The following is a 23,778-nucleotide window of genomic DNA, read 5'->3' as shown; positions in this document are numbered from 1 at the left end:
AGACACATTCAAGTGCGGCCTCTGGTTCCCAGCCCACACCACTGTGAGTATCACAGGCAGCCCAGACCAAGGCTCACCTCCTTCCTGTAGGCCTCATTGCTCTCCATATGGCAGCTTCCCAACATCAAAGAAGATGGAAGAAATTATCTAAATTTACCAGGCTAGTCCCATTCCCTCGCTTGAACTGTGGAAGAGTCACTGATATCTCAATTACCAATTCTGCAATACCTTTTTCTGCATGCTGAGATTTTGGAATGCTAAAAAAAAAAGGGGGGGTGGGTGGGGTGGTACTGGACTAACAGATGGAGGATTAGGAACAAAAGACCTCCCTGACAGGAGGAACAAGAGCTAAAATGTTTGTGTACCTACTATAATAGCACAGAGGAACAAAAATTGAACTTGTAAATAAAATTAAGTTGCTCTTCTGAAATGCCTGTCTAGCTACAGACAGGAAAAGGCTCAGCATGGTTTCTATGTAGGCTTATACTGTTTCTAATAGAAAGGACACAATCAAGCCAAAACAAACATCTGTTAACCAGTTAAGTTTGTTAATGAAACAAAATTGCAGCTGGTTTTATCAAAGATCAAAAGTGAAGCAAATTAGAGAAAGGATGTACGAACAAAGCTGGTTTCTAAAAAATAATGGCTAAAGAATTCTAAACCCACTTGTCAAATTAACACAAATCCTTCCTGGATTTTGCTTAGACCACTGATTAGTATTTATTTTGTATCTTTGAAGAAACCAGCCTCACAGTTTAAATCTAATATCATTTACTCTAGAACTCTGCCTATATAGTTCACTTTGCAGCGCTTTCAATGCATTACATTTCACAAAACAAAGCAAAAAAAAAAAAAAAAAAAAAGTTACACTCTACCGTTAATATTCTGCTAATTAAAAGGTTCGCTTATAAAAGGAAGAACAACAGTATACAGTTTGCAACTCCTAGAAACTTCTCTGGGAAAGCAGTCCAGTCCTAAGCATAAGCATGATAACAGTGATTGGCATTTCACAATGAGCCCTGCCAGGCCTCCTTCTCTTACTTCTACAAACTCCCCATCACCACCTGAAGACAGTGAGATAAGAGCACCCACACACAAACAAAAACACACTTTCCTCATAGCCCTGCTAACTGAAAATGTCACAAACTACATGGCTGACTCATTTGCAAACTTTAATTTAGTGAGCTAACTGATGTTTACGTACTCAGAAACATTAATAGACTGGAGAGATCAAAGTACCTGAGAAGATGCAGATTCACATGTGAAATGCTGGTGTAACTAGAGAAGAACAGTTTAAATCTACTGTAGTTTAATGTATAGGCCAAGAAAATTAAGTTTATAAACAAAACAAAAAGTCATGAATTTTCCAATCAAAATTTGCTATTGCAGTGATAAAACAATCACATTTTCTCGTGTATTCTTTTTACATTACAAAGATAAAATATATAAAAAGAATACAGACCTTCGTTCTGAGAAACATTAAAATGTACTATTTATTAAATAAAGTTTGAAAGGAAAGGATGAATAAAAGTCTTTGCCATCCAAGATATGGTCAGAATAAATCAACAAACAACACTTAACTGTTAAATAACTTCAAAGCTACAAAATATAGATTTTTCTTAGCACTCAAAGTATAGCAAATACAGCTGCTATAATCCAAATAGGTATAAGGAACACAACAGTAAATTCCTGAAAGCTGCTGAAAATATCCAAAATTAGTCAAGAAATTACACCCTTAGCATCCTTAATGCTTGGAAGAAAATACCATTAGGAAATCAAAAAATAGAGTGCTCTATGTATCATTCATGTGAAGGTCAGGAAAAGGCAGCTATAATATCAAACATATCTAAGATCCAAAGAGTTAAAAAGAATACTTAACACTCATTTTAAGAGTCCAAAATCCTCTGACATAATGTTTCTATTTTTCCTGAAACCTATTTCATTAGAAGTCTAGACAAGTCCCATCTTGATAAAAGCTCAAAAGTGGAACATGCTGTCACTCCTCTGAGTGCGAGAGAAAGACGCATCCTTCCCTTGACCCAACTAACTAGTCTTAGACAATCCGAGGGGTCTCTCAACAACACCTCAGCAACTGGTACTATCTGCTCACAAAAGCAGTCCTAGTGCTATTTTGAAGAACTTCTGAAGCTTAACCATAGGAACAACATAACACAATCCTTTTCCTTCCCTGACCCTGAAACAGCACTATGGATTCACCTAGTCATTCACATTATATAATAGGTTTCTGTCCGACTTCAGTCATTCTAAAACCGACTTTCATTCATACTGATCCCAAAATTCAGGTTACAGAATATGGAAGAGTGTATTCTGCCGTATTTAGGCCTTTATCCAACTTTCAGTTGAATGCACACAACTAAGCACTCTTTGAGAAATGTGACATCTGCAATACAAAGGACACCAATTCAAAGGAGAACTGAGAAGGACAACAGAGAGGAGGTCATTTGGACTCTATAATTAGCAGATAAAAAATACACAAATTTCTGTCAAAAAGATCCAGAGTTGTCTGAGACCATGAACAGTTCTTCTAGGGCTGAGAGACTTCTGGAAGCCTGCCACATCATAGAACAATATGGACTAGTGAATGGTCCTTCACAAAGTACGGGAGATTGGAAAAGTTCCAGAGAGGGATGAGGAGGGTCTCTCTAGGGCAGGGAGAAAACTGAAGAAAAGAAAATCTAAAAATAAAGTTCTTTTTTTTTTTTTAATTTATCTATTTTTTATTGTATTTATTTTTGGCTGTGTTGGGTCTTTGTTGCTGCATGCGGGCTTTTCTAGTTGTGGTGAGCAGGGGATACTCTTCCTTGCGGTACGCAGGCTTCTCATTGCGGTGGCTTCTCTTGTTGCAGAGCACGGCCTCTAGGCCCGCGGCCTTCGGTAGTTGTGGCTCGTGGGCTCTAGAGCGCAGGCTCAGTAGTTGTGGCACACGGGCTTGGTTGCTCCGCGGCATGTGGGATCTTCCCGGGCCAGGGCTCGAACCTGTGTCCCCTGCATTGGCAGGCGGATTCTTAACCACTGCACCACCAGGGAAGTCCGTAAAAATAAAGTTCTTTAAATTACGCCATTTACACAACACAAGAAACTAATGTAGGATGTACATTAATCTTCTATTTATGGAAATATTTCATACTAATTACCCCACCAAAAACCCTAATAAAATACCTCCCTAAAAGGAGGTGGGGGACAAACAGAATAAACAACTGAACAGGCCAAGACCACGAAAAGTGATTTTTAATATAGTTCTGTCTCTCAGCCCCATTTCTGATCATCTGTGCTCCTTCTGAAACTTATTTTTATTTTTTTCTTATTGACAGTATCGTTGTGGTAATTACGTTAGAAGGTTTTTCGTAAGATTGTAATACAGTTATTTCATTTCTTCAAGAAAAAAACATCAAAAGCCCTACCTGGTATTAGAAGTGTCTCTCTTTCCAACTATAGCTGCCTAGAATGAGAGTTCCCATATTATGCACTGCACTAGAAACATACCAAGATTTGACACTTAATAAATTTTAGGAAGATATTCCCAATAAAGTGAAATACCAAGGAATGTTTAAAATTGAACCAAACTGATTTAATAAAAATGCTAAAGCCCAAATGTTCAAATGGAATCTTAATGCTACAAAATGTATAGTAATAACTGAAGTCTGTCTTAGAATATCTGACTTTCCAAAGTCCTCATAATCTGACCTAATTGAGCTTTACCATTTTTAATGAGAAACACTAATACTATCCTTTAGGAGTTGCCTCACCAAGTCAAAGATAAAGTTTTATCTTCAGTGGTTTAATTCATTTCCATATCACCTCACCAAAGAGAGCTTTCTTAAATAAATACAAAGAAGTTATGCTGAAGAGCCAGTATGGTAATATCCAGTTTGAATTCTAGACTATCAGAAGATGTGCAATTACATTTCAGAAAGGAAGGAGCTCTTCTATTTTAACTTGCATTGTATTCCTCCTAGCAGTCATGCATAGGAATGATGATGATGTTACATTTAATTAGACACAGATTTACTATTTTCCCTACTGCTTTCCCATATTGCTAATATTATAAATAGTGCCTGCTTTAAAAACTGTAATAAGCTCATTGCAACTACCAAATTTAAAATGCCAGAAATCTATTTGTTGGGGGACAACTGCTTCTAAGCATTTGAGGAACTGGAAGAGATACTTTCACTGTTAATGAAAAGCCACCCCTGTTGACCAAGTATACAGACCAGTGGTAAAGAGGTCTGGAGTCAGACTGTTTCATTAGAATCTTGGCTTCACCACGCACCAGCTCTGAAAGTGACCTTGGACAAACTGCTTAGGCTTTGAGCCTCAGTTTTTCATCTATAAAATAAGGATAATAATCTATGGCCCTCACAGTTATTGTGATAAGGAGACAATAAATGTAAGGCACTTGGAATAGTGCCAGCATTTTAACACTTAAGAAATGTTATTATTTTTACCATTTTTATTTTCTTTTTTACAATTAAATGAAACTGCTCAACAAAAGTAACCAGAATAACAGCTTCTTGAAAGACATTAGTTGGCTAATTGTGATTAAATGACTTCATCTCTGTACAGTGGCCATTTATATCATAAACGTCCTCCCACAATGTGAATTTTACAGACCTCTAGCACATCAAGAACAATGATAATCTGCCTTTCAAAGATACGAGAACAAGTCCTATATACATGAAGCTATAGTACAACTAATCTACATATAGATCCAACTTCAACAGCTGAAGCAAGAATAATCAAAAGCCAACAACCAGCATACATATATGGTTTCAGTATAAGAAACTCAAAATATTTTCTACAGTACAAAAATGTTCACATTGGCTCTTTGACACTTTAGATTCCTTTGAAAATCTGACAAAAACTATAGACCCTGAACCTAGGAAAACGTGTGGATACAAACGACTGTTCTATTTTAGGGGATTTGTTAGCCCACCTACCCCAAACTCATTCATGGACCCAGGTTAAGAATTTCTATTACACTGACCTAGAAAGTTTACAGAGTATTAAACTACTTACGCCTGTAATCTTAAAGGGCAATATATTCTGATGTACTTTTTATTACATTTTTCAGGGGAAAAGGCTATTGTAATATACAGTAGAAACAGTACAATACATTCTGGCCAAATCGACAATCTGATTTTCATTTATGTTTATTTGTCCTTTTTTAAAAATTAGATTATGATTACTCAACACAACTAATCCCCAAATTTCATCAAATAAAAATTCTAGGATGTATTTTCTCAGCTTTCCTTGTTATATGATGATGCTAACTGGACAATTTAAAGATCAGCATCATAAAAAGAGCAGGAACAACTGCATGCTAAGCAATAAATCACTCTGTTCTCAATTCTAGACACTTTCAGACATGAGTCTTCCTTTAGACTAAAAATACTTCTGTATAGATGCTGTATGAAAAAAATATAAGGATGTCAAGAAATGATGGGCAAGGTTAAAGAGAAGGATAGGAAAGGGACTGTGGAAAATCTGTAGTGATTCCTCTATCACAAGTTGATACTTCCCTGGATCACAAAATTATTAAAACATGCTATTAAATTGCCTAAAGCTGCCTGAATTAGTCCATGCACCTGATAATTATAAAACCTTAATATACCTTAGAGTAATTTATATATTTTTAAAACAGATATCCAAAGCCATCAAGAAATGGCTCTATATTCCCTTAAGGAATTTCCTCATGGCATAAGCTTTTATAAAAATATTTAATGAGGGACTTCCTTGGTGGCACAGTGGTTAACAATCCACCTGCCAATGCAGGGGACACGGGTTTGAGCCCTAGTCTGGGAAGATCTCACATGCCGTGGAGCAACTAAGCCCGTGCGCCACAACTACTGAGCCTGTGCACTAAAGCCCGCGAGCCACAGCTACTGAGCCCACGAGCCACAACTACTGAAGCCCGCATGCCTAGAGCCCATGCTCTGCAACAAGAGAAGCCACCGCAATGAGAAGCCTGCGCACCGCAAAGAAGAGTAGCCCCTGCTTGCTGCAACTAGAGAAAGCCCGCGTGCAGCAAGACCCAATGCAGCCAAAAGTAAATAAATAAACAAAACATACATATAAAACAAAAATAAACAAATGGGACCTGATGAAACTTAAAAGCTTTTGCACAGCAAAGGAAACCATAAACAAGACGAAAAGACAACCCTCAGAATGGGAGAAAATATTTGCAAACGAAGCAACTGACAAAGCATTAATCTCCAAAATATACAAGCAGCTCATGCAGCTCCATATCAAAAAACAAACAACCCAATCCAAAAATGTGCAGAAGACCTAAATAGACATTTCTCCAAAGAAGATATACAGATTGCCAACAAACACATGAAAGGATGCTCAACATCACTAATCATTAGAGAAATGCAAATCAAAACTACAATGAGGTATCACCTCACACCGGTCACAACGGCCATCATCAAAAAATCTACAAACAATAAATGCTGGAGAGGGTGTGGAGAAAAGGGAACCCTCTTACACTGCTGGTGGGAATGTAAATTGATACAGCCACTATGGAGAACAGTATGGAGGTTCCTTAAAAAACTAAAAGTAGAACTACCATAGGACCCAGTAATCCCACTACCGGGTATATACCCTGAGAAAACCATAATTCAAAAAGAGCCATGGACCACAATGTTCATTGCAGCTCTATTTACAATAGCCAGGACATGGAAGCAACCTAAGTGTCCACTGACAGGTGAATGGATAAAGAAGATGTGGCACATATAATGGAATATTACTCAGCCATAAAGAGAAACGAAATTGAATTATTTGTAGTGAGGTGGATGGACCCAGAGTCTGTCATACAGAGTAAAGTAAGTCAGAAAGAGAAAAACAAATACTGTATGCTAACACATATATATGGAAGCTAAAAAAAAAAAAAAAAGGTTCTGAAGAACCTAGGGGCAGGACAAGAATAAAGACGTAGAGACGTAGAGAATGGACTTGAGGACATGGGGAGGGGGAAGGGTAAGCTGGGATGAAGTGAGAGAGTGGCATGGACATATATACACTACCAAATGTAAAATCGACAGCTAGTGGGAAGCAGTCACATAGCACAGGGAGATCAGCTTGGTGCTCTGTGACCACCTAGAGGGGTGGGATAGGGAGGGTGGGAGGGAGATGCAAGAGGGAGGAGATATGGGGATATACGTATATGTATAGCTGATTCACCTTGTTATAAAGCAGAAACTAACACACCATTGTAAAGCAATTATACTCCAATAAAGATGTTAAAAAAAATACATTTAAAAAAAAAAAAAAGAAAAAGAAAGAAATTCTAGGGTTTCGATTGGTCTGTGGAAAGGCAAATCACCTGGTCCCACCCAGTTTGTAGAGCTGGGCCTCTATCAGCTTAAGGCAAGAAGGGAAGCAGGGTCTACCTTATGGGCAACAGTATCCAAAGAGGAAAAACAAGTCATCAAGAGCACAGCTTTTCCTAACACTGTTTCCATCACTTCTGAAAATGCAGTTAGCACATACAACCACCACCCTTTCTATCAACAATGGCTAATGGCTTACAAGATGTAAAGTTAACTGCTATCAATGCATCCACTCACCCAAAGGACAGACAACAAGCCCCCAAACTGGAGGGCCGAAACCATTATAAACAATTTGCTACTGCTGTTTTGGTTTTAGTTTGGGCAGTAATTTCCATAGCTTTGAAATAAAACAAAGGAAAATCCTACTTAACCAAAGACTTTAAATTGTAGCAGTAACTTAAGGAGAAATCTGCCATATACATATAACTATTATGGAGATGACAGAAGGCCCAGAGAAACCAAAGACTAAAAGATACAGTATGAGACAAAATAAACATTCACTTTCACCTGCTGAGAAGTGAACAATAACAAATGACTTTAAATTGAAACAGGCAGGATTTAGGTCACATATTAAAACAGTTCCAGTAATGCACAGACTATCAGTATTAAAATAATTAGTCTATAGATTCTTCTTCTCTGAAATAACAATAAAGGGAAAAATATATCAATTATACCTCATAAAGCTAAAAAAATAAACATAAATAATAATTTAAAAAGAGAAAAACATATAATGGCCTTTCTTGGATTTTTGAAATATATATGATCCTGCTTTGAGGAAGGAAGATTAAAGTTATCTATCCTGGTCCCTTCAAGCACCCACGGATTAGCAATTATAGTTTAAAAAACAAACCACATAATCATCACATTAAATTCTTAGCCAAAAAAAAAAAAAAAATTCTTAGTCAACCAGCGAGGAAGCCCTTAATACGTTGTAAAACAATATAGAACAATTTATACTGTAAAAAATATATACCTCTTAAAATATATAAGCCTGCTCTGAGGCAAAACATTTTATTTTATCACACTTAACTCAGAACTTATGTCCGTATAAAACTTAACTGAAACTGTACAAGTCAAATAGGCAATATTTACAGTGTACTGACATTCTCTCTGCACTCACCTGGTCTTTCTCATGGGGTAGAAGGCTGACAGGTGGGAGCGACGATGGGAAAGCACTGGGGTATTTGGGAGCCCCTTTGCCATCTAAGCCTCCATAGTTGACCCTGTATTGCGGTCCGTCTTTCAGTAACCTCCCATTGTTCACCGCACGTTTGGCCCCCAGTCGCAGCCGCTGCTGAAAGGCTGGGTTGGTGGTGGTGCTTGTGAGATCACTTTGACTTCTGAGATACTTCTCTATGTTCTTCAGGGAGGAGCCATTGGGCTCCTCAAGTCCTTCAATTGCTCTCCTCAGAAGTTTATTCCAATCCACATTGCGGAGATCATTACATGATCCTCTAGACCCCTTGGCTGACTTAGGAAAAGTGCCTGGTTTAACTGATGAAAAGCGCCCAGGGTTGTCTGGGTCCTTATAGGAGGCAAGGCCTTTGTTGGTGACTTTGAGAACTGAGCCATCCTGAACACTGAGTTCCAGCTGTTCAGAGACTGTCTTCTTATCCAACCCATGGGAAGTGCTGACTGCATGACAGATTCTCTCTTCAGAGGGCCTTTGCTTTTGCTTTTTTATTTTCTGTATAGCTTCAAGAATCCACTCTGTATAAAGTGGGTTTGCAAGTTTTACCATGGTTGACAAATGACTTCTTCAATACAAAAGTTACCCATAGAGGTTCTCCTTGTATTTAACAGAACTTGCACATTTGAAAGTCATTTACAATTCAACAAATGGCCAGAGTATTCCAGACCATATTAAGCAACATCTTACAAACATCCATCCTTTAGAGATTAAAAAGAGGACAAACAGGCAATGTTGATAGTTGTCTTATTTGACCAACAGGAAAAACTGCATTCGGGTGAAGAACATCTTTAACCAGGAAATCAAGACCTTAAAGGATTAAAAAGGGGGGAAAGGCTCTTAATAATGAAACTTCTAAAAATAAATTAAAAGACTCTTTAGTATTACCTTTTCAGATGCAAAATGACCACAGAAGTAATGACGGGCAGGTATTATGTAACAAAGCCAGAGCGACTATATTTGCCAACCAGAAACTGGGTCACAGTCTGAGAAGGAATTTCTTTTAGGATTTTACACGTTATTTATATGAGTCATTCATGGGGCATTTAAGAGATCACATCTAAGCTATATATTTAATGGATAACCTTTATTGAAATTAATAAAATTACATGACAGTGGTTCAAGATATATGTCTACTATAAACATAAAATCAACATCAAAGAATAAGTCTATGATGCAAAAAATTTGATGGAAGTACATTAAACTTACTTCAAAAAATCTTAAACTTAAAAAAAAAAGGGAATTCCCTGGCAGTCCAGTGGTTAGAACTCCGCACTTCCACTGCACGGGGCAGGGTTGGGTTTGATCCCTAACCCTGGTCGGGGAACTAAGATGCCGCAAGATGCGCGGTGCAGCCAAAAAAAAAAAAAAAGCAATGATCTTGATTCTTCTATTTCAGCTAAACATTCTATTTCCCAAGTCTCACAAGTAAGAAAATTTCCCATTGAGCCATTTCTACAGAATCATGTTTTCCCATCCCTTTGAAGAGGGTCGGTGACATTCTCTAACCCACAGGTTGGAAAACTGAAACTAATGTAGTAACATAACCGGTCACCTTTTGAACAATGGAAAACTCTAGACGTCTTATTACCCAGTTAGCTCACGAAACTGCTCAATCCGAGCAAGGTTTGTACAAATCTGACACCAGGTAGGGAGTGATACTGCTCTCTGAGAACCTCCTGGTGTACACAAAAATCCCCTAGGTCTCCAATCTGGTATTGAGTACACCTGCCAAGAGCACCAGGCCAAAGCATCCTGGCCTGGGAGTTGGGTCATATCTGGGCTCTAACCTTGCTCTTCACAGATAATATCCACATCTTAACTCTTTTTTATAGTTTAAAGTTTACAGAGTGTGCTTGCGTATAACTTGTCATGTAATCTGCAGGATGACTCAATGGGTAAACTGAGGCTCAGGGGAAGGTGGAACTCACTCAGGATAACAGTCAGTAGTAGACTCAAGGCTCAAATGCCATTATTCTAAAGTCTAAGTCAGCGCTATCTCCACCTGAGCCACGACTGCCTGCTCTAGCTAGTTCTGCCTCTGCAATTAGACTAATAGTATGCATGCCAGCCCTACCAATGTCTAGCGGAGAAACCCTGGGAAAATGACTTACTTTTCCATCATTTTACCTGTAGGGAAATAACAGTATATCCCTCCCGGGATTGTTGAGACAATTAAGTGAATACAGTATCTAATATTCAGTATATAGTAGCTATCATCACTTCCATCCAATACAATGTCTACACACTCCGAAAAATCTCTCATAAAATATAAAATTAAAGTTATCTCTGGTTGTTTATTTACATTTAATGTACATCAAAGGGGAAAATAATGTCTTTCCTCAAAACTTTAGCCAGATACACTGAAGAATTTAACATTTGCTCTCAAAGATTCTGTTGCTGAAAACAATTAGGCCATTGAACTATACTAGTTCAGTCAGCTTGAAAGAGGCAATTTAAAAAGGATTGTCCTTTTTGCAATCAGTAAGCTGTAGGTACACTCCATTTTTCTCCCCTCAGATTTAGAAACTTGGGGCTAAGGGGACCTTCGAGGTTATCCAGTCCAACTTCTAGTTAAACAGTAAAAGATCCCTTGTGCAATATCCCCAACAGATAGGCCATAAAGTCTCAAAATACTTCCAGTGATTAAGAATTTGTCACTTCTTAAGACAGCTCATGCCACTGTTGGACAGCTCTAACTGTAATATATTTCTTGCTCACAGGAGCCAAAATCTGCCTTCCCATAACTTCTACCCACTAGTCCTAGTTCCCCTGGAACAATCTCAAGAAATTCTTTAATATGAGGAGCCTTCATATACTTGAAAACAAGTATCTTTTTAAAACTGCTACAATCAAACTCCATTCTACCTCCAGCCCCACCTTGGACCACTCATATCCTAGTTCCTTAGCATGCCCACATTCTCACAGGTTTCCAAGCACCTCCTCCTCTTGGTCACTCATTAGTTTGGCTAATGCCCATCTTAAAATCTGGCATTCCAGGCATTATCCAATTATAAATGCAACCCAAGGTAACATGAACTTCCTTACCAGCCCTGCCATACAACTGGCTCATGCCAAGCAGGCAGTCCAACTAAAACTCCCAGATATTCTTTCAAAAATTCTGTCAAGCCGAGTCTTTTCATTCTCTTCCTTATGCAAATTTAAATGCTGGGATTTTAAAATTTTATCACAGTTCAAGTACATCTTGTTGGTTTGAGTCTGTCTTCCAACTTGTTAAAAATTGTTTTGAATCTTGATTCTGTCATCTATGTCATCTGCAAATCTAATAAGCACTCCTCTTTGTGTCATTATATAAATTACTGACTGTTAGACTTGGAACATGGTGTGTTTAGGAATGAAATCATTGGCTTTCATAGTGCAACCACTTTCACGATAGAACACAGGAATCACTCTGCTTTAGTAAGTTTAAAACAGGAAGCTGATCTTTCCAAAGTAAAATGGTTCGGGGCAAAATTTCATTAGAAGACATTTCACCATGTCCAAATAATTATTTCATCTTTCATCATTTATTCAGGATGAATCAACTAATTTAATTTGATTGCACAAAATAAAACTGCAGGAAGCAGGAAAAGAGGTCACAGAAAAGTATCCAATATTGCAAAGTTGCTTTCAGGCATTTTGGTTACACAAGCAAATGAACATACATTAAAACAAAACACATTTCATAACTAATAAATACTTAAAATATACCTTCATGACAAGCTGTTACCACAATCCTAACCACAATCAAAAGAATTGTTCACCTCCATTACCAACACATTTCAACAAGACTGACATTTTATATCTTAAAAATATAATAAAACAAGGGAAAATACCAGAATTGGAACTCCAAGTGTTTTAACAGTCCATGACAAAAAGGAAGATTGTCCAGATCTTCAGGCAAATCTGCCAAAAGAAAAAAATGTAAATGTTAATTTGGGCATAAGGACATACCTAAAGTTCAGCAACCATCTATGGATCTCCACAACTATTCAATCCAAACAGCTGCAGTGAATTTACTGGTATACTATGTTTGGTGGTATGTTAGCTCTTTCATACCACTAAAGGGTATTTAAGAACACGGAATTCAGGACAGGACATGAAGCCCCACAGCGAGTGCCTAAAGAAGTAAACTTTCACTCTTCTTTAAGGCCAGACTTGTTCTCCAAATTTTAAAAAATCAGGTTTGTGATGGAGTCTAAAAAAGAATTCCATCATTTAAAAAAAAAAAAAAAATCCCACTATTACTCAAATAGCCAGACAGGTATAACATTTTGTCTGGAGGAAAAAAAAAAGTCGAACATTGTTTAATGGTCAATATTAACTTTCCCAGGCAACATTCACTATTTGTCCCAAAGGCCACCTGGCATCTAGGTACTGATTGAACTCTCAAGATATGGCCAATAACTGCACCTAAGAGAAGGACGCACCATTTTCCACAATAGTAAGTATGTGCTGGTACAGGTCACATTTCAGGGCAGTAGTGATCATTTTTACTTCAAAGGCAAAAAATAAATGTAAAACAACACTGTGAATAGCTGCACTTTGATAGTGTACAAAACAACCAAGCAACCTTGGATCCTCCTTCTCCCTTCCCCCAGCCACAGACACACACCCCACTCCTCAATTTAATCTCAAAATTAGCTCTCATCTGACACCAACCAACAGAGTTAATTAGGCAGAAGCAGATGTAACTCAGCAGCTCTTTGCTACAAGCCGAATCAGTGTTAAAAACATACACACACACAGAGCTAGGAGAGGAACAAAATCAGAAGTCTCTTATCTGCAGCCAATTCTCAACTAAACACATGTATATTATCCACTTTGTATATTATCCCCTGCAAATTTTTTAATCTTAGGCTGGTTTGTTTCTGACATCCCACTGGCCCCACTGTAAATTGGTATATGCTAAGAGAATAGATTGAAAACCAATTTAATTTTAGTCTAAGCAGTATCTAACTAGAAAGACAAATCTAAGGAAAAATATGCATAATTCATTCAAAAGGCAAATAGAAATGTTTCTTCCCCTGATTCAGAATTATCCATACCACTTCTCTTTTCCAGAGCCCTAGGATTTGTTTCATACGTAGATAGCATATTCTATTACAAGTATGACCCTAAAAACCATTATTCTCTTTTCATTTTTTTCTATAAAAACTTGAAAGTTGAACTCAAAGGCTATCAAAATGAGAATGAGTCATTCCAAATTAATTCTGGGGACTCATGCTACATCAAAATTAAATTATTCTATTTTCTAAGGTTTTGAATCATTTTTATTTTTAACTACAAAATAACATCAGTAAATTATATGGTTGTATCATACAGTCTTATAGTAAAACACTATTTACATCACTCATTACACACTATTCTAAACAGATCTAGAGAAATGCTTAGTCCAACACTGAGCTTTTGGCTTCATTATTATTACATAAATATCAACACTATTCAGAAATACACATGTCAGCATAAGAAGAGTCAAAATATCCTGGATCATAAATAATATGTGAAGCCTCCTCTAAGCTTTTGCTAAAGCTGTGTGTTGTTTCAAAATCAATGTCATAACACTCAAGTCATGAGATTGTGGATGAGCCAAAAACAGTGGTAGAAAAAAATAAAGATTAATAGTAGAGTTTACTCTTTTGTCATCCTGAGTTTCACTTGCTAACAGTTATTTTTAGCTCTCTCACTTTTATAGGCTCCTGGATTTTTTCATAGCCTGCTATGTAATTGAGTGAGGATCCACAAATCTTAACAATATCTTCTGAAACAGAACATACACTGCTTAAGGGAAGGGACCTTAACTTCTTTTCTTCTGTAACCACCCAACACAGAAGATTAGCACAGCTGCTCCAAACAGCATCCTCAGTGAACAAATATCTGCTGTCTGACAACATCAGATACATCCATACGGTGATACTGGCTAACTTTCAAGTCCTGGATGCATCTATTTCCCTTAAAATTAATGCTCAAGGCCCAAAACATGTGAATTGGGAGGTGAGGTTATAAATACTAATCAAAGAACAACCAACAAATACTTAGATGTTTTTCTGTGAGTACAGCCCTATGGTAGATGCTGTGGGTATAAGAAGCGATTAAGCACCATTTGGTGGTTCCTCAAAAAGTTAAACATAGGGCTTCCCTGGTGGCGCAGTGGTTGAGAATCTGCCTGCCAATGCAGGGGACACGGGTTCAAGCCCTGGTCCGGGAAGATCCCACATGCCACGGAGCAACTAAGCCTGTGCGCCACAACTACTGAGCCCACGCACCACAACTACTGAAGCCTGCATACTGAGAGCCTGAGCTCCGCAACAAGGGAAGCCACCGCAATGAGAAGCCCATGCAGTGCAACGAAGAGTAGCCCCCGCTTGCTGCAAGTAGAGGAAGCCCACGCGCAGCAACGAAGACCCAATGCAGCCAAAAATAAATAAATAAAGTAAATTTATAAAAATAAATAATAAAATAAAATGGTTAGTTTTATGTTATGTGAATTTCACCCCAAATTATTTTTTTAAAAAAGAAATAAAGCACTAAACTATAATAATAGCAACCATTGTCCGACACCTACTGTGGACCAGGCACTTTACATAGATTATCAGTAAACCTTAAAATAACCCTGTAAGGTAGCATTGTTGCCCGCATTTTGCAAAAGAAAAACTGATTCCTGAAGGCCCAGACCTCAGACCACTAAGTCATGAAAGATTTTAATTCAGATGCTAAAACCTAAACACTTTCCTGTCTCTCCAATGGTTTTCAAACTAGGCTCCTTGGATCTCTTGTGAGAAAGTGCCTTGGGTATGGGCACCACCTGCAGGTGCCCTTGTGGGTTAAACACTAGGGCCACCATAATCCTTTGTACCAAACAAAGCATCTCTACCTTAACTATTCTATGTATAATGGGCTTCTCCATAAGATTCACTTCAAAGAAGGGATTCCGCTGAATACAGAAGGAAAAAAGTCTGAAAACAACCGTGACTATTCCTTGTTGAGTGTGGATGGGTAGAACATCCCTTGGACGGAGAGGACTTAAACTGGACCTTGAAAGACAAGGCAGAACTTGGACAACTGCCTGGCCTCTCCATCCCAATTCAAATCCTTTGTGGCCCAGTGCAAACAGACACCTTCTCAGAAGTCCTACGTCACTTTGTCTAACAGGAAGCTTTTAGCTTTCTTATTATTTGGCATTCATTTTCCACTTTGTATTTTGCTTACTCATACACGGACCTCGTCTCCCCTACTAGACTGTACAATTCTTAAGAACAGGACTCATGTTTGATTCATCTTGGCGTGCCCCAAGACTTCCCAGTACCACAACTTAACATAAGAGGGGCTCAATGCCTATTTGTTAAATGAATGCATCAGTAAATGAATGAAGGGAATCTAGGAGAAGGCACAGAGCTAAGAATGAGCTGTCAGACCAAAGGGATACCTAATCCATGTGCATGCCTGGAGCGGGGATGTGTTGAAGAGGAATAAGAAATAAAGTTGGCTGTGACAAAAGCCAGGCTGAGGCGTGTGAACATGACAGATGAAGTAACAGAAAGCCACTGCAGGAGTAGTGACACAATAAGGTACAGTGGAGTGCAAGCACACACACACATGCACGCACACACAAATTTGTTGAACGTTTGAATAATTCTGGCAATGGTATCCATCCAGTATAGGCTGGAAGGAAGTATGACTGAAGGAACAAACAAAAGCAACCAGTATTTCCTCTCTCCACATATCAATCGTGTTCAACTTATATTTATGAGCCTAACTCAGCAGCAAGCCCAGAGTAGGCACTCCATAAATGTTAGCTGAATTGAATATTTAATTCCCCATCTTTTTAGAATAATACTAAGTTCTTTCTCACTACTCATTAACAAAGAGAGTTTTCAATTCATAAGCTAATAATGTTTTCCAAGGATTTCTAAGAGGCTAAATCACCATGAAAATTATCATTTCAACTAATACATATTATATTAATTGGAAGTTTAATTTTTCATGTCATGCGCTCCTAGTTGACAATATCCTTGTTATGTCATTAAACTATAATTGTATAAATCTGCTTCAACAAACAATAACTGAACCATCAATAAACTATTATGGCTTCCATAATCCCTAGCAAAGATTAGTTTCAACATCATCATCATAAATTAGTAGAGACATGTCCCAAATCTCCTGGTGAAGCCCATGAATTACGTTTGCATAGTCATCCCTGCATTTAAGTGCTCAACAGTTTCAGTCTCTAAACTTTAATCACACTGTTAGGAACCTCACAGGAAATTTGATCCCTTGTAAAACAGAGGATTTTAGAGACAAGATGAAAAGTCATGTGAAGTCATCAGGCCTTTGGAGCCAGGGTACACTGATTAGTAATGATGATATTATAACTATGCACTTTCACTTAAGAAATAATCAACTAAATTTAGAGCGTCTTTTTTGGCATTTTAAAATTGCTATTCAATCCTAGTTTTCTTCCAAATCTCAAATGAGCTTTAGCTGGGTTTTAATGACAAAGACTGAGAATGACATATTAAGAAAAAAATCTGACATCTGAATCTTTTAAAGATTATTTTGAAAATACACCTCATTTCAGAATTCTGCATTAACTTTATCACAGATGTCTTCAAACAGGATATCCAGTGTAGCCTTAAAACACATTAGGGTTGCCCTCTGAGAATCTCAAGAAAATTACAGATCTATTTTTTAAAAGGAACACATGTACATACAGATATTTGCATACAATTTCAAGGGCTTACAGAACCTCTACTGCCCATCCAAGGACCTCTTAAGGTCCACGCACTACTCTACCTATTTTAACATACACAGAGAGGTCAACAGTTTTATCCAGTTTCACAATAATTATCTCTATGAGTGCTTAAAGTAGGATATATTACATTAAAAGAAAGTTATTCTCATCGGTTTTGGATCTTATCAAACAGGCTTGTGAAATCTTATTTATTAACAAGGTGATGTGCTATGATGGGATGGATCTAGAGAGTTCAGGAATCAAGTCCCCACCTTGTCAGCTACCTAAACTGTGGGATATTGGACATGTTACTGAATCAATCTAAGTCTCAGTTTTCCCGCTTGTAAAAATGAGAAAAATGTACAGTTTTGCAGAACTGTAAAGAGGAATAATTGAGATAACAAATATGAAAGAACCAAGGATGGTGGCAGACACATAGCAGGAACACAATGAAATGCTAGCTCATAAAAGGAAAAAGGGCAATTCAGTCAGCTGGAGACCTGTAAAATCTAACCTGGCTGAACTTCTGTCTATATGACCATTTTCTCCTATGAGACAGGGGAAGTCAGCACCTGGCTCTTAGTTATAGTTGCAGACAAGTAAAAATTCAAGACAGAGAACAGAAGAAAGTGAAGAAAAGCAAAAATAGATTTGTAATGGCGAGGATGGGGCAAAAGAGTATATTTGACTCATAATCATATATCTTTTAAGGTCAGTAAAGCTTCTAGAATACTGATAGGAGAATATCTACTTAACCTGAGGGTAGGAAAAGAGTCTTAAAACAAGACACAAAAAACACTAACCATAAAGAAAAGACCAGTAAATTTGACTCCATTAAAATTAAGAAGTTCTGTTCATTAAAAGACACCATAAAGAGAATGAAAAGGCAAGCCAGAGAATGGAGGAAGGCATTTGCAACACACACACAGGACAAAGAATTTGTATCCAGAGTAAATAAAGAACTTCTAAATAGCAATGAAAGATACAAGGACCAATTTACAAAACGGCCGGTGGGGGTGGGGGCAGACTTAAACAGGAACTTTACAAACGAGGAAATCCAGGGAGCCGATAAGTATATGAAAAGCTGTTCAACCTCCTTACTAATCAAGTAAATGCGAAGTTTACCAGATTGGCTAAATTGAAAAAACTAAGTTGGGGAGGATGAGAAGCCAGGGATCTCACATATTATATTTATATATATATATGAGGTAATATACTGGAGGGAGTATAATGTGGTACAAGACTTTGGAAAACAGTCTGACTGGTACCTAGTAAAGTTGAAGACAAGCATACCCCGTGACTAGGGCAACCATACAGCTCATCATCCAAATCCAGACACTGCTGAGAATTAAAGGTGCTATACTACTAATTACACCGGGACAACAGGCATAAACCAGCATAAACGGTCACACTGCCTGTGAACCAGCAGTTCCATTCCTAGGTGTACACCTCAGAGAGACTGTGCATGTGCACACCAGATGACGGATACAGGAACACTCACAGCAGCTTAGTTCACAATTTCCCAACACTAGAAACAACTCAAATATGCAGCAAGAGTGGAATGGATGATACAAAAATTGTGGAAGATTGTGGGAGTCCTAAAAAAAGGCACTTAAAGGTGCTTTGGAAATGCAAATTAAAGCATTACAGGGAAGAAATATCCCTTCCTCACACTTCTCCCATCCACTAGTCATTTACTGTTCTATAAGCAAAGATGGATCACTATAGCTCACACATCCCTGCTTTCATAAAACAATTCCTCTTCTCTCGCTTGATAAAAATACAGGCATCCGTATACACGAAAACTGAAATTATTGTGTCGCGAACTATCTAAGAGACTGAAAAGTCACCTGTGAGGAACCCTGGCATTTAATAAAGCCATATCGGTTGGCTAAATCTTTTAACTGGTATTCGAAAGTCCATGAAAGTTTCTGAAGTACATTAACATTATTTATGGAACTTTCTCAACTACCTTCCAATACTCACCCTATTTTACCTTTCATTCCCGTTATGCCTTACATCTGACAAGCAGTGCAGAGACAAACATTTGGTGTAACGGCAATGACATAACATCCACTCTACTCAGAGGCCTGGGTTTGGCTGGTAGGCAAAATTTCAACGGACCGTGTCATTACCACCAGCCAGTCATTCCCCTAAGTTCCTCCTTTAATGTTAAAACCTTCCTCTGCCTCTATCTTTTCTTCTGCTTTTTTTCTTTAACCATCACTTCACCTCAACCCTCAACCCTAAGTATAAATTCTCAGGTAAGAATCTTATCCTTTACTGAAACATGCATTACGCTTTCCTTCTTAAAAACATGAAGAAAAAAAAAAAAAAACTCTGCCCAAATTCATTTTGATAAATGTGTTAAGAATTTATGAATAAAAAAAAGAATGGAGGGCTTCCCTGGTGGCGCAGTAGTTAAGAACCCGCCTGCCAATGCAGGGGACACGGGTTCAAGCTCTGGTCCGGGAAGATCCCACATGCCCCAGAGCGCCTAAGCCCGTGCGCCACAGCTACTGAGCCTGCGCTCCAGGACCCTTGAGCCACAACTACTGAGCCTGCGTGCCACAACTACTGAAGCCCGCGTGCCTAGAGCCTGTGCTCCACAACAAGAGATGTCACCACGATGAGAAGCCTACGCATCACAACAAACAGCAGCCCCCGCTCCACGCAACTAAAGAAAGCCCGCGTGCAGCAATGAATACCCGATGCAGCCAAAAATAAACATATACATAAATAAATAAATTGATAAAAAAAAAAAAAAAGAATGGAATGTTTTACTTCAGGGCTATCCCAGAAAATCTAGGGTACACAGACAGGAAGAATGTACTTTACTCATAGTCATACAAAACAAACAAGCCAACAAACACACACCTTTTTTGGAGTACCACATAACTATCCCAACATTCCCATTAGCTACTCCCACCTCCTGTCCCTATATGGAGGAGTCTTCATATACTCTTTCTCTTTACCTTGAATTTCTGGGTACCTCCACCCCAAACTTGTTTCATTGGTTCTCTTTTCCTATTTTCCACGTTTGTAATCTAATCCCTCCTCTGCCTTTGCCCCTTGTCTCACACCACTCCCTGCACTCACCTCAGACCAAAGTGCTTACAAATTCAAAACTACACAATGCCCTTTCCCAAGGTAGTACTCAGGGAGCCTCCTTCTGAGACAGACACCCTGTTCCCCCTTTCCTGACCCCAGCTCAAGTTACACCCAAGAAATCCAGCCTATCAAACAACCTTGTATCCCAAACTAACACCTTTCTCTGCTGCCCCATCCTCACTCTGGGTGCAGTCCAAATCACATTCACCCAGCCCCACCCATCTTTCTTCACACCTGTCACCCTTTCCAATCCCCTGACCCCATGAGATTTTCTGCTAGACATATTTTGCATATATCTAAGTTCTAAGTAGCCTCCCTTCACATTTAAGTCTGCTGTGGTGTCTTATCTTTCAGAGACTCCCGAGAATATCCGTCCCAGCCCTCCATGTTTTTTTTAATGCTTCCTATTCCCCAAAGCTAGCAAACCTTTCTATTCCAACATGCCGATTCACCCACATACCTCCTTCCCACCACAGTAAGTGTACCTGTTTCTCAGTTTCCCCAATACTTCCTCCAATCCAATATCTACTCTGTATCGCTTTCTCAACACTACTCCACATCTACCACACCCAAATCCATTCTTACTCTGCCCCCAGATAACTGCAATCTCACCCTTCTGCACCATTTCACCCGCCCCTCGGTCCCCCTTCCACATCTCCAATTTTGCACTCTCCCCACTGCACCTGCCTGCACACCTCCAGTTTCCCCTCCCACCCACCCCCTCACTGGGAGTGTACTTCCCAGACACTCACTGGCCCCCCCACCGTTCCTACTGGGTCTCTCCCACTCAGAAAACCCCTCCAAACCCCCGCCTTCCGACCACCCGAGCCCCGCCCCCACCCATATCGCCCCGCCCCCTCCATCCTCGAGCCCCGCCCCTTGCCCTGGAGGCCCAGCTGAGGGGCGGGGCCTGTCCCTCCTCCCCTTTCCCCCGCCCCCTACCGTCACGCTCAGGGGCAGCCTGACCCCGAGCGGCCCCGCGGTGACCCTCGCGCAGAGGCCTGTGGGAGGGGCGTCACAGGCCCCCGATTTCCCCCCCTGCCCGTCCCCCTCCCGCCCAGTCTCCTCCCCCTGGGAACGCGCGGGGTGGGTGACAGACCTGGCCGCGCGCCACCGCCACCGCACCTGCTGGGGGCGCTGCCGCTGCCTGAGAAAGAAGCCGCGGCTGCCGCCTGGAGGAGGTGCCGTCGCCTCCGCCACCGCTGCCGCCGCCGCCAGGGGTAGGAGCTAAGCCGCCGCCATTTTGTGTCCCCCTGTTGTTGTCGTTGACATGAATCCGACATGACACTGATTACAGCCCAATGGAGTCTCATTAAACCCGAGCCGCGGCCCCGCCCCGGCGCTGCTCCATTGGGCTAGACCGCAGACACTTAGGGCCACCCGTTGGCCTAAGGGTCTGTCCGTCACCCACACAGTAACCACTCTGCAGCCCATTGGGGTAGGATCCTGCCGGTCATCTCGCCTCCGCATAGCCACACCCCTCGACCCATCATCCCCCCCTCCGGCACCACCCCGGGGGAGGGTCCACTGCCAGTACCAATCAACAGACCTCTGGGCCCGCCTCTTCAGGGCACCTATTGGTCCAACCCTTTTTCTCTCTCCCAGACACCGCGCCACCTCTACTTCCACCTACCCGCCCCTTCTACCTCTAGAAATGGATTGGGTCTACTCGCAGGAGAGTCACTTGGCCTTATTGGCTTCAGACAACGCCAATCAGAGGGCCTAGTCCCTCTCCCCTCCCCCACAACCCCAAAGCCCCTAGCCCGCAGCTAAAGTTTGTGTGAGAGCTGATCGCTGGCGGCGGCCGCAGGATTTAGGGGTGGGCGCGGGCGGGCGCACGCGGGCGGGCACGCGAAGTTAAAATTCGAGGTTCTCAGTCGCCAGCTCCTTTGGTGGAGCGCGCGGACGAGCGCGCCTCCTAGAGCGTTCCATCCCGCCCCCTCCTCCACCCTCTCGCGTCCCGTCCCGGGCGACTACTCGCCCGCCCCCTGGCTCGCATCCTTACCCCCCACGCACCCCTACCCTGCAAGCCTCAGGCCGGGTGCTGGCAGTACGATGTAGCTGCACCCTCCTCGCCATCCCATGCCGAGGGGGAGCAAGCCCTTACCCGCCGGGCGTGCACCCCCCCGGCTGCACACTCGCCAGTGTCTGCAAGCACGTGCACCGTTCGCCGCTGCCTCCAGCCACCCCGGTCCCCGGCTAACCTCGCCTGCAGCCCGGCCAATCGCTTGCTGCCCTTTGTTGCTGCAGCCCGGGTCTCCCCGCTGCCTTCCTCAGCCTCCGCCTCGTCCTTTGCCAGCCGCCCGGGTCCGCAGCGCCGCGCTCCCCCCGCCCGGGACCCACCGCCGCCGCCTCCTTCTCCTCCTCCGCCTCCTCCTCCTCGGCTCCGGGCTGCAGCGCACAGAGCCCGAGGCAGCGCCGCCCAGCCCCGCTCCCCCCGCGCCGCTAGCTAGCCCGCCCGGCCCGGCCGGGGGCGCAGCCTGGACCCCGCCCGCCCCAGTCCCCGCCCCGGGGGTACCTGCCTCCGCCCTGGGGGGCTCCGCTTGCCGCCCTCGGGGGAGGGCGGGGATGCCGGTGTCCGCGGGAGGATGGGGACGCCTGGGCCGTTTGGGGCGGGGAGTGTGCCCGCCTGGGCTGGGACTGAGAGGTGCGGTCCTCGCCAACGCGCCCCCCCTCCCGCCGCTGTGGGCCCCAAACTTCGTCCTCCGCCCGGGCCTTGTACCCTCGGGCGATCGCGGCAGTTTTGGGGTGGGGGATGCCTCAGGAACTGTGTCTACCCTGATCAGGAGGAAGAGGGAGCAGTGACATTCAGCGACTGCGGACAGGGCACGGCGGCGGCATCCTTGGGTGGGAGTGGGGATGTCACACGCGGGCTGGAGGGGGAAGCTGCCCCTCAAGATGCCCTCTCCCGGCCTGCGAGTAGGTGGAGAGCTCTAAGCTGCGTTCTCAGTGCTTTCTTGGGCGGTGCAGCCGGATGGCAGAGGGGTTGGGGGGCGGGGGGGGACGGCTGGGGGGCCCTTCCCCCTCTCCTCTAGCCAGCGCTCGAAGGAAGGCTGATGGCGAAGTTCGGTTTTCCAGGCTTCCCCTGGGCCCCCCGAGTTCCTGAGGCCCACAAGAGGGAGGCTGGGGACTCCTCTGGCCGCCCAGGCGAGGCCACTCTGACGCTGCCCACATGCCTCCCAGCGCCCTCCAGACTCCGAAGAGAGAGTCCCTCGTTCTTCCCGGAGATGGGTGGGATGCTGGCAGGGGAAACCTCTGAAAATAGAAAAAGTAGCCTCGAGAAATGGCTTCTACAGAGTTTGAGTACGAAGTTTCCCTTCCGAGGCGCCATTTCTTGGCGAGGGGGAGGAGAACTACGGCTTTGTAAAAGAACCAAGTTTCAGGCATGGTGGCCTAGG

At 41.9% G+C, this 23,778-nt stretch overlaps 1 protein-coding gene across 7 annotated transcripts in view; it reads right to left on the bottom strand.

Annotated features, from left to right (window-relative positions):
- Positions 1–22,921, bottom strand: part of KAT6B (lysine acetyltransferase 6B) — a 179,468-nt gene extending 156,547 nt beyond the window's left edge. The window contains exons 1-3 of one of the 7 annotated variants that reach the window (XM_082408727.1): positions 22,899–22,921; positions 12,375–12,444; positions 8,470–9,348 (exon numbers count right to left, since the gene is read on the bottom strand). In XM_082408727.1, coding sequence (XP_082264853.1) covers positions 8,470–9,090 — 621 coding nt within the window. In that variant the 5' untranslated portion in view covers positions 9,091–9,348; positions 12,375–12,444; positions 22,899–22,921. Of the gene's footprint in view, positions 1–8,469; positions 9,349–12,374; positions 12,445–21,322; positions 21,355–21,479; positions 22,052–22,584; positions 22,695–22,898 lie in introns of those variants that run through there. The other 6 variants (XM_082408724.1, XM_082408723.1, XM_082408725.1 and 3 more) reach the window with 6 other exon arrangements.
- Positions 22,922–23,778: the final 857 nt, after the last annotated feature.

Source organism: Balaenoptera borealis (genome assembly GCF_965194805.1).
Source record: "Balaenoptera borealis genome assembly, chromosome: 10".
Classification (NCBI taxonomy): Eukaryota; Metazoa; Chordata; class Mammalia; order Artiodactyla; family Balaenopteridae; genus Balaenoptera; species Balaenoptera borealis.
This window is presented reverse-complemented; position numbering and strand designations above follow the sequence as displayed.